General features: G+C 44.1%; 1 protein-coding gene across 1 annotated transcript; it reads left to right on the top strand.

Moving 5' to 3' along the window:
• The first annotated feature begins 412 nt into the window (after positions 1-412).
• Positions 413-9,980, top strand: bub1ba (BUB1 mitotic checkpoint serine/threonine kinase Ba). The gene is made up of 11 exons (XM_071540000.1): positions 413-493; positions 580-611; positions 1,796-1,961; positions 2,667-2,924; positions 3,008-3,145; positions 4,220-4,314; positions 5,341-5,478; positions 6,032-6,168; positions 7,868-8,021; positions 8,988-9,103; positions 9,751-9,980. The coding sequence occupies exons 1-11, from the start codon at positions 424-426 to the stop codon at positions 9,866-9,868; spliced, it is 1,422 nt and encodes a 473-aa protein (XP_071396101.1). The 5' UTR covers positions 413-423; the 3' UTR covers positions 9,869-9,980.
• Positions 9,981-11,894: the final 1,914 nt, after the last annotated feature.

Here is an 11,894-nt window from a genome sequence, read left to right on the forward strand (position 1 = left end):
TCTCTCTCTCTCTCTCTCTCTCTCTCTCTCTCTCTCTCTCTCTCTCTCTCTCTCTCTCTCTCTCTCAGAGCGAGATCAAATGAATGATTCGTAATTGATATGTTATTTGATAGCCTAATTTTTATACAAGTAATATTCATACTGGTTTAAATAAACAATTTGACAGTATTTCCCATCTTTGCTGAGCAAGAGTTTTGTGTGAAAGGAATGAAAGGCCTGTCCCATATAGAGCCTGTCCCAGATATAGACCAGCTGAGTTCAGTGTTTGAAGCAAATAAAAGCCTGGGCTGTTAATTGAAGATTTACGGTAAACTGACATTGGGACTAAAGAAAGGCTCTTCAACACCGGAGCTGATCTGTCCTGAGCTCCACCTGTCTGTTAACTTCCTGTTTCCTCACAGGAACCCCGGAGCTCCGGATGTGATGTCGGACGATGTGTTCCTCCGTCCCGGGGAGAAGGGCCTGTGTGTGAAGGTCCAGTTCCCCCGGCAGGGTGAGGCTCCGCCCCGCTGTCTGTCCTGGCCTCCCGTAGGTCCTCAGACTGCAGACTGACTCTCTCTGTCTCTGTTTGTCTCTCAGGTGGAAACGCTCCGGCCTCAGAACACTCCAGGGTCTGTAACCTTTCCTCACACTTTGCTTTCACTGCTGTTTAAACTGATGATGACAAGCAAATTTGACTTAAAAACTCTGATAAAATGAGGTGTGGTAGGAATATTATTGAAAATTTCAGTTTTCTTTGACACCACACCTAACATTACCATTCGGTTCAATGAGATGAACATTAATTTGATTAGTTAACGTGATTTTTCATACATGATCCATATCGTGATATATACTGATATCGAGAAAAATCTTGATTATCGTGATATTGATTTCAACCATATCGCCCAGCCCTACTTCAACATGGTGAAAAGACGAGTTCCTCACATCAGGACTTCACTTCTTTCTGTTGTATATATCGCTCCTCATAAAATCAGTTTTATTTTTTCACAAATTCTGTTTCTTTTCTCTTCGTTTTGTTAGGGTTATATTTATATATTTTTTAACTGAATTTACCTATTTCTTACCTTAAATCATTTGTGTGTGTAAGAAATGTAGAAACTACAGTTCACTTTAGTACAATTAACAAACTGGCACAGTGAACTAGGCTTGTCTCGGTGGGCGGTGTCCTGGTGTCATACGGTCTGGAGTCCACACCGGTGTTATCAGCCCCACACCGGGAATACTGTTATTTTGTATTTTGTAAAATAAAAGCACATATTCAGAGCTTCCATGTTCAAGTTAGGCTACTAAATGATAAATGGACATACTAACAACATACTGATCATTAATATCTGATCACTAATATGACAGATTAGGATGAATAGGATTCATTAATTTGTCTTTACCTAGTGACAGTAATGAGTCCAGTACAATCCAGTGGGAGCCTAAAGAAGAGCGATATGATAATCTGACCTGCAGTCACATTAACTCTCTGAGTGTTGAGCAGTGTTAGAAATCTCTGATTAAAAACTGTTATGTTTACAAATGTTTTAATCTGCATTCTGCAATTTCAGCAAAACAGAAAATATGAGGCTCTATTTAAGATAAGATAGCACTGTATTAATCCCCTTGGGGAAATTCAGGATAGATATATATATATATAATATATATATGTATACTGTATATATATGTCGACATATCACTGTTCTCCAAAACATCAGTATGGGCCCTGAAAGCTCTGCATGCTTCTCTCTGGCTCGGTCCGGTCTGTTGACTTCCTGTCTGTTGACTTCCTGTCTGTCTGTTGTTCCAGAGTTTTCTGGAGCGCAGTGAGTCTCTGACTGAAGCGATCTTGTCCGGACACCAGAACAAAACGCTCTGCTCCAGTCCGGACAACACCAACGACTTCGCCGGAGCCGCTAAGATGGCGTCCACACCGCACGCCGGGCCACCGGGCCCCAGAGCCTCAGCACACACAGGTACTCACTTCACACACACACACACACACACACACACACACACACACACACACACACACACACACACACACACACACACACACACACACACACACACCAAGCCACCAAGTCTTCCATCTGCAGGGTTCTGGTTTTTCTTGATTTTGGCGACACCTCTGGAAGGGCTGAACAATTAATCAAAATTTTATCAAAATCTCAATATGTCCTACTGCAATTTTCAAATCACAGGAGGCACAATATTTGTTAAAGGTGAAATGTGTCAAAACATCATTTTAAAGTAAATATTGTGGTGCTGCAGAGATGTCCTGGCCTACACATCATATTCTACAGACTTAAGAAAACATCTTTGTTTGGTACAGATCCCCGCAAAAATCACACCATAATCATTTTAATACGTTTTTCAATGAAAATGAGAATAATGATGTAAAAATGATCATTTCGAATATCACAAATCATATCGCAATTGCAATATCAGTCAAAATAATCGCAATTAGATATTTTTTCAAAATCGTTCTAGTCTGTACTAGCTAAGATCTTTCCCCGGTGTATCTTGTGCATGGAAGCTGAATTTCAAAATAAAAGCCCCCCGGTACGCTGATTGCCCCACTTTACTTTGCAGACTTGTTCCTACAGTAGTGTGAGTGAAAGTCTTAACAGTAGATGTGTGTGTGTGTGTGTGTGTGTGTGTGTGTCTCCTGCTGGCAGAGTGTCAGGGTGGGATGACCGAGGACCTGCGGGCTCTGGTGAAGCCCCGCCCCCCCGCCGCCGCCGCCGCCCCGAAGCCCGGGGTCGAAACCCGGATCAAGCTGAGTCCCATCGAGGAGGCGAGCGTGGAGGCGGGCAGCTCCGCCACCTCCGGCCTCGCCTCGCCCTCCTCCCTGGGGGGGCGGTCCGCCAGGAACCCCGGCTCTCTGGAGGAGAACCAGGAGAACCGGGAGGAGACGGACCACGCCCCCTCGCCCGGTAAGGTTCCGGTCCAATCCGGATTAGAGCGGCTTTAACGTTTCCCAGCATGCAGCGGTGTGACGGTCTCTCCTCTCGCGCAGCCCGGGCTCCGGTGGATCCCTGCGGTCCGGACGCACGGCGGCGGCTGCTGGATCAGGTGGATCTGACTTCCTGTCCGGACCTTCACTCTGAGCTCCGCCCCCTTCCCACCATAGAAGAAGACGCCGTCCTGCAGCTCGGTACCAGCTGACCTTTACTGAGAAACCTTTATTATACTACTACTACTGCTAGTACTACTACTAGTACTACTTCTGCTTCTACTACTACTACGACTACTACTACTACTACTTCTAATACTTCTTCTACTTCTACTACTTCTACTTCTACTACTTCTACTACTACTTCTACTACTACTACTACTACTACTACTTCTTCTACTTCACCTACTTCTACTACTTCTACTACTTCTACTTCTACTACTTCTACTACTACTTCTACTACTTCTACTACTTCTACTTCTACTACTACTTCTACTACTACTACTACTACTTCTACTACTTCTACTACTACGACTACTACTACTTCTACTACTTCTACTTCTACTACTTCTACTACTTCTACTTCTACTACTTCTACTACTTCTACTTCTACTACTACTTCTACTACTACTACTACTACTACTACTTCTACTACTACTACTACTACTACTACTACTTCTACTACTTCTACTACTTCTACTTCTACTACTACTTCTACTACTTCTACTACTTCTACTTCTACTACTACTTCTACTACTACTACTACTACTACTACTACTACTACTTCTACTACTTCTACTACTACGACTACTACTACTTCTACTACGACTACTACTACTTCTACTACTTCTACTTCTTCTACTTCTACTACTACTTCTACTACTACTACTACTACTACTACTACTTCTACTACTACTTCTACTACTTCTACTTCTACTACTTCTACTTCTACTACTACTTCTACTACTTCTACTACTACTACTACTACTACTACTTCTACTTCTACTACTACTTCTACTACTTCTACTACTTCTACTTCTACTACTTCTACTTCTACTACTACTTCTACTACTACTTCTACTACTTCTACTACTTCTACTTCTACTACTACTACTTCTACTATTAATCATAATAATAATCCTAATCGTTTTGTTGGCTACTGGGAACCAAAACATCTTTCATGTTGTAGTTCTACTCTTCAAACTGTCTTCTGGATACATTACACTGATTGTTATTGATTGATATTGATTATTAAACAGATGTTTTGTCCAATAGGGAGCGAGGTGTTCACAGTCTACTCCAAGCTGTTGGACAGAGGCAGCTTCTGTGTCTACAGCGGTGTTTCTCTGCAGGGAGACGTGGTTCTGAAGGTGAGCCTCAGGTCAGCTGGTGTGTGACATCACAGGGTTCCAGGTCTGTGTTGGTACAGCTGGGCCTCACTGGGACCTCTTTCCTCTGAGTTTCTGTTTCTGCCGTTTGAGTTTCTCTTCTCTCTGTCATGGCGGCTCTCACTGCTCATGCTCACTACCCGGTTCTTCTTCTTCTTCTGCTGTTTATTCCAAACCAACCAGAAACATAAACCGCATCACAGAGAGGAGAACAGACAGTTAAGCTGCTTTTCCACCGCATGGTACTCGACTCTACTCGCTTTTGGTAGTACCACTTGGTTTTCCACTGCAGATAGTACCCCCTCAATGTGCCCCTTGCCCCGCCCGCCCCCCAACAACTGGTCGTCATAGCGACGCTGCATGAAACTGCCGTGACGTCATCTTCAACGCGACACACACAGCAACCATGGAGGATATGGAAGGGAAGGTGTTCTGGATTCTCGGTGTGTGGGGAGACAGATTTTATTTGAGAAGAGGCTGAAGGCAGAGAGACAGCAGAAGCTCTCTGGCTGCTCAAAGGAAGCAAGAGGGTAAGCTAACCTGCCAGTAGTAATTTAGTAGTAATTAATTAAACTAAAATCAAGTTAAGTTAAATTAAGTTAAAAAATTGCGGCCGCTACAGTAGCTTGGCTATTTAAATACGGCGGGTTTGTGCAGGACGTCCTGATGCCGATTCTGTCCGACCAATCAGCAGGCTGCAGTGTTTTCATGTCTCAGCTCGCCTGGAACCTCGACGGAGGTGCTGACAAAAAAAGTAGCAGGTACCAGGTGATATGGTGCCTGGTACCAAAAAAGGCAAATAGAGTGGAGTTGAGTCGGCACCATGCGGTGGAAAAGCGTCTAAAGAGGGAAATGTAGTGGATTATTACTGTCATTGATGATTGGTACTGTTTGTGTTTTTGTTTTCTCTTTCTCTCCCGGTACAAACTGTAGATGAAGGTAAATAAGCTCAGTGTGTTTCCCTGTTAAATAAAGATGAAATCAGGTCAGTCTGGTTTTGTGCTCCAGGTGGAGAGCGGTCTGGATCCCTGGGACTTCCTCCTGAGTCGCCGTCCGGCCGCCGCTCTGCCCGCTCTGATCAGCTGCTTCCTGTTCCTGGACGGCTGTGTGACGGTCTACACCGCCCCCCCGCAACACACACTCACTGTGAGTCCCCCACCCCAACACACACTCACTGTGAGTCCCCCTGCAACACACACTCACTGTGAGTCCCCCACCCCAACACACACTCACTGTGAGTCCCCCCCGCAACACACACTCACTGTGAGTCCCCCTGCAACACACACTCACTGTGAGTCCCCCCGCAACACACACTCACTGTGAGTCCCCCACCCCAACACACACTCACTGTGAGTCCCCCCGCAACACACACTCACTGTGAGTCCCCCACCCCAACACACACTCACTGTGAGTCCCCCTGCAACACACACTCACTGTGAGTCCCCCCGCAACACACACTCACTGTGAGTCCCCCCGCAACACACACTCACTGAGTTCCACCAGCCAGGGGGCAGGGGGCGACACTCTGCTCATTTTCATATAGGAATCATTTCTAGGAATCAACATTTTTAGTCATTTTTTTTGGACTGTATAGGTGGTTGAAGCTGCTTCGTGTGTGTGTGTGTGTGTGTGTGTGTGTGTGTGTGTGTGTGTGTCTGTGTGTGTGTGTGTGTGTGTGTGTGTGTGTGTGTGTGTGTAGGAGCTGAAGGAGTGTGTCCCTGCAGGAGTGTTGTCCTCCTCCTGTGTCGTGGCTCTGCTGCAGCTGGTCAGAACGCTGCATGGCTGCGGTCTGCTGCATGGAGCGCTGCAGCCACACACACTGGTCTGCACACACAGGTACTGAGCGAGTGTGTGTGTGTGAGAGAGAGAGAGAGAGAGAGAGAGAGAGAGAGACTGTAAAGATAACCCAGGTTGTCTTTACAGTCCTTGGTCTTTCATCATGTCTCCACAGCTGTGACCGGAGGCTTTATGTCCGTCCGTCTCATCCTCATGAACTCCATATTTCAGGAACGCCTGGAGGGAATTTCTTCAAATTTGGCAGAAACGTCCACTTGGACTCAAGGATGAACTGATTAGAATTTGGTGGTCAAAGGTCAAAGGTCACTGTGACCTCACAAAAGACGTTTTTGGCCATAACTCAAGAATTCATACGCTAATTATGACAAAATTTCACACAAATGTCTAATAGGATAAAATGATGAAGTGATGACATTTTATATCCAAAAGTTCAAAGGTCAACTTCACTGTGACATCATAATGTTTTGCTTACCACTGTAGCTGAGAAAACCATCTTGGGTCATTCTACAGAAACGGTGGAAGTGCTGTCACTTACTTTACAGACACCAAAATCCTTAAAGTTGACCTAATAATCACATGAATTATATATGTTCAATAAATAAAGACTGTCCTTGCAATGATAAAACAAAGTTTATTGGTGGAGGCACACAACCACAAGGCGGTTATTTCTAGTTTACTGAAGAGTTTCATGAAACCTGTGAAAGAGGAACTGAACCCCAAACCCACATCTGAAGCCTGACATCTAATAGTGAAAAGTAGATACTGAACCGGCCTTCTGCTATTGGCTGGTCTTTGAGTCAGGTGATGTCACCTTCTATAGAGTACAACAGGTGGTGACATCACCTGGCACAAAGACCAGCCAATAGCAGATGGCCGGTGTCAGGCTTCACCACAGATTTGGGTGGAGTTGACTTACTCTTTAAAGGACAAATCCATCTCCTGACTGTTTATCTGTTTCACCACAGCTGGAGATATTTTGAAATGAGTTTTGCCAAACCTCTGAGGCTCATTCACTCCTGTTCACCTCCAACCACAGAGAAAACAACACGTCCTTCCAACTTCTTGTAAACACAGGGTCTCTGTGGGGTCTTAAAAAGTATTAAAAAGTCTTAATCGCCATTTTATGAGGTATTAAATTTTGTAGCTATTTTTTCAATATGAATAGCCTGTTTGCCCAAAGAGTTTTTGTGCCTTGCCTTTGGGTTAGTCACTCAGTTTATTCTCTTGGGCTTTGTTCCCTCCTGGCTGATCTGAATTCTGTTGTATTGATCCAGTGATCCATAGAAGTTATCGCAAACTAAGACTGTTTAGTTTTGCAATCTCAAAATCATTGTATAGTAAATGTAAGTTAAATGTGTTGCTGATGTAACCGGTTACAGCTCCAAGTGGCGTTGAGGTCTGAAAATATATTGAAAAGGTCTTAAAAAAGGTCTTAAAGGTATTGAGTTTAACTTCAGGAGTCCTGCACAGACCCTGAAACAAACACCACCTCTGGGTCAGCACGGGTCAGTTTCTGCATCTGCAAAAGAAATCTTTTGGTTGCATTAGGCCCCGCCTCCTGTCAATCACAACCCAGTCAAGCCAGGAGACAGACAAAAGCAAGACTCTGTGACAAGTCACTTAGCTTCCAGCAGGACAGTCTGCAGTAACGTCTCAGAATGAACAGCCAATCAGGATTGAGTATTGCAGAATAAGCCCCTCCCCCAGGCTGTAACCTGAACCTCCTTCTCTACTGCAGCGGCGGCAGTTCTCTGGTCGGTCTGTTTCCTGTGGACTGGTCCTGCTCCGTGGACCTGGACCTGCAGCAGGAAGTGACATCGGTCCAGCAGCTCCCAGCCGCCCAGAGACACATCAGCCTGGGCCTGCTGGAGCCGGACGCCCCCCCCCAGCTGGTACAACACACACAAACACACACTGCTGCTATATGAGACATTGATCTGCTATATGAGACATTGATCTGCTATATGAGACATTGATCTTTCTGAATGAAGAGTCCCATGCAGGTCACATGATCACTGAGTGACAGGGTGGCATGAGGTCTGTTCACCTGCTCCACAGCACGGACTCACAAATCCCTTCTGGATTGTTCCACCTGGTGTCTCATGCTGTCACTAAACTGCTCACTGACTTCCTGTCTCTTCCTGTCTCCTCCTGTCTCCTCCTGTCTCTTCCTGTCTCTCCCTGTCTCTCCCTGTCTCTCCCTGTCTCTCCCTGTCTCCTCCTGTCTCCTCCTGTCTCTTCCTGTCTCTCCCTGTCTCCTCCTGTCTCTTCCTGTCTCTTCCTGTGTCTTCCTGTGTCTTCCTGTCTCTTCCTGTCTCCTCCTGTCTCTTCCTGTCTCCTCCTGTCTCCTTCTGTCTCCTCCTGTCTCCTCCTGTCTCTTCCTGTCTCTTCCTGTCACCTCCTGTCTCCTTCTGTCTCCTCCTGTCTCTTTCTGTCTCCTCCTGTCTCCTCCTGTCTCTTCCTGTCTCTTCCTGTCTCTCCCTGTCTCTTCCTGTCTCTTCCTGTCTCTCCCTGTCTCTCCCTGTCTCTCCTTGTCTCTTCCTGTCTCTCCCTGTCTCCTCCTGTCTCTTCCTGTCTCCTCCTGTCTCTTCCTGTCTCTCCCTGTCTCTTCCTGTCTCCTCCTGTCTCCTCCTGTCTCTTCCTGTCTCTTCCCGTCTCTTCCCGTCTCTTCCTGTCTCTTCCCGTCTCTTCCTGTCTCTCCCTGTCTCTTCCTGTCTCTTCCTGTCTCTTCCTGTCTCCTCCTGTCTCTTCCTGTCTCCTCCTGTCTCCTCCTGTCTCTTCCTGTCTCTTCCTGTCTCCTCCTGTCTCTTCCTGTCTCCTCCTGTCTCTTCCTGTCTCTTCCTGTCTCCTCCTGTCAGCTGGACCTGGTGGGCGTGGCCGAGACCGTCCACTTCCTCCTGACCCAGACAGACATGAAGCCGGTGAGAGACTCTGCAGGCTGGACAGCAGAGCAGTTCAGCCAAGACTCTCCATGGTACTGACACTTACTCTACATGTTAGACCTGGTTCTTTTACATGTTAGACCTGGTTCTTTTACATGTTAGACCTGGTTCTTTTACATGTTAGACCTGGTTCTTTTACATGTTAATCCAGTTGCATAAAGCTAGTTTAAGACCAGTCTAAGCCTTAGACTGGTCTTAGATTCTCAGGTTGTCAGACTGTCTGTTACTTAAATATAACGACAGACTTATTCTGAGGTGGGACAGTTAGCCACCTTCCCCCCCGGCTAATCTTGAGTTAAGAACTTTGTTGTTATGGCAACGAGTCGACCTGACTGACAGAGCGGGAAGTTTAAATACTGAAGCTGTTTCATAAAGGATGGGAAATCTCTGTTTTTTGGGAAGAACCTGAAGAAGAGAGAGAGTCTTTAGAGAGAGAAACAACCTGTTAGAGATCTACAGCAATTAAGAAGTAGTATGAACAGGTCAATATAAATGTCTATAGCAAGTCTGACTTAAAGTCACATTAAAGTCTAAGACCAGGTCTATGTTTATGCAGCTGGCCCCTGGTTGATTTTACATTTCCATACATCACTCGTCTTCCTCACCTGACCCTGAGGGATTTGAACCTGTGACCTTCTTGCTGGTTTCCAAGCTGACCCTCCTCTCTCTGCCTGTGCAGCGGCTGGAAGGAGGCTCTGTGGAGGAAGTTCTTCAGGTCGGTCCTGAACCCCGGAGCTCGCTCGCCGCCGGCGGTCCTCTCCGACCTGCTGGACCTGATGGACCAGCTTCCTGCCTGAGGCCTCTTCGTCCCTTCGTCCCTTCGGTCCCTTCGGCCCCTTCGGTCCTGGTTTTACCGTGTTGTCGTCTGTCGCTTTGTTCGTTCTCTTTTCTCTGTTAACTGTCTGTCTTCTGGTGACTAAATTAGTAAATAAAATGTTTTTTGTGTCTCAGTTTGCTGTTTGTCTGTTGATTTTCTGTCTGTTGGTTTTTTGTCTGTTGATTTTCAGGCAGGATTTTCAGACCTTTAGATCTGCAGAAGAGAGTTTAATATGTTTTAGGCTGAATTATATAGATATAGTCAGATATATACAGTACATCTTAATAATGTGAATTAATAGTAGTATCAAACTGATGTATATGAAGATATTTTAAGGTAAGAAAAGAAGAGTAAGTCACAATTTTCTTAAAATAGATGAATTTAGTTTTTTATTAGTGCTTGTTTGCCTGAGTTCACCCTCTGGTTCTGGAGGATGAGCTGGAGTCTGAAACCCAGAGCAGGCGGTCTGGGTTCAGGGATGAATCCGCTTCAAACTGTTCCTCCAAACAAGGTTCAGTCAATCTGAACAAGCACAACCAACCTGTTTAAAACTGTTTTTTATTGTTTTGTCTAACTCCTTACAGTAATTTGTCAATGTACATTACACTTCAATAAGACTTTATCCTAATAATTTATTCTTTACATCAGCAAATTTGAAGAAATTGTAAATCTTAAAGTTTGAAACACATTTGATGATGGTGTGAAGATTTAAAGTCTGACCAGCAGAGGGAGCTGCAGGTCCACCAGGTGAACGACTGACAGGCAGCTTTTTTTTTTCTTTTTTCTTTTTTTTTAAGGCATTTCCACTCAAATTAATAAATAATTAAATAAATAAATAAAATAATAAAATTTGCACTTAACTTGATCGAAAATGTAATAAAACCCAATAATGTAATAACTTGACCAATAATGTAATAAAATGTCCTGGCTGATATTGTAATAACATTTTTACAGATAATGTAAAACCTTTCAGGTGGGTCATTTTTTTTTCAAAACTGATGATGTTCATTTTCAGTCCAGAGTTCTACATTTTGTGTTTTAAGAATTTAAGAATGTTATATACATTGGATTTGAAATGAAAGAATGATTATTATGTTAAAGTGCAGACTGAGCTCCATACAGCCATGTGCACATGGGCAGAAACTCAGGGACATGCAGCTACATCCTGGTCTTACTGAGCGGGTGATGGACTTCCTCCTTAGAGACCAGTCCAGGTCAGATAAGCTTCTGAGCAGCACTGGGAGCCAGGTCACTGTTCCCTAAACCTTCTTCACTCTCTGAAACAGATTCACAACTAAACTCTGCCTCATGAAAACAATCCAACAAAACAACTTTCAGTAACATTCATTTGAAGCGGGAAGACATAAATATTCATAACACCTACATACACACTCCATGACACCTGACAAACAGACATGACCAGTCAGAAATGTTTGTTTTTCAAAATATTCTATTTCAAATTCTACATGAAGCCTAGTTTACATTTCCAAACATGAAATATAAAAATAAACATAAAAATGTTATTACAATATCAGTCAGGACATTTTATTACATTATTGGTAAAGTTATTACATTATTGGTAAAGTTATTACATTATTGGGTTTTATTACATTTTCGATCAAGTTAAGTGCAAATTTTATTACATTTTCGGGAAATTATTACATTGGAAGCTACAAGAACTTTTCTCTCAGTGAGGAGGTGTGGTCGACCCGTTGCTAGGGGTGATGCCCTCTTTCGGACGCTGTCATTGGTTGATCAAGAAAAATCAACACGCCTCTTTTTGTCGTCCAGAATGAACAGAAGGAATCACACAAGATGAAACACTATTTACTTGATATTAACACATGGTTTGCTTATACTATCAAAAATAAAATAAATAGAGCTGATTGGACGAAATCTTTGAAAACCATATGAACCGTACTTTAATACTTACGCTCCTCACAGGTCGACACATTCTGCCTTTATTTGGGTGAATGCGTAATGTTATTATACTTTACTAATTTGAT

Source organism: Centroberyx affinis, unplaced genomic scaffold, assembly GCF_046629955.1.
Source record: "Centroberyx affinis isolate AG114_WGS23_722 - 3 ecotype Tasmania unplaced genomic scaffold, CSIRO-AGI_Caff_v1 ptg003547l_1, whole genome shotgun sequence".
NCBI classification, from domain to species: domain Eukaryota; kingdom Metazoa; phylum Chordata; class Actinopteri; order Beryciformes; family Berycidae; genus Centroberyx; species Centroberyx affinis.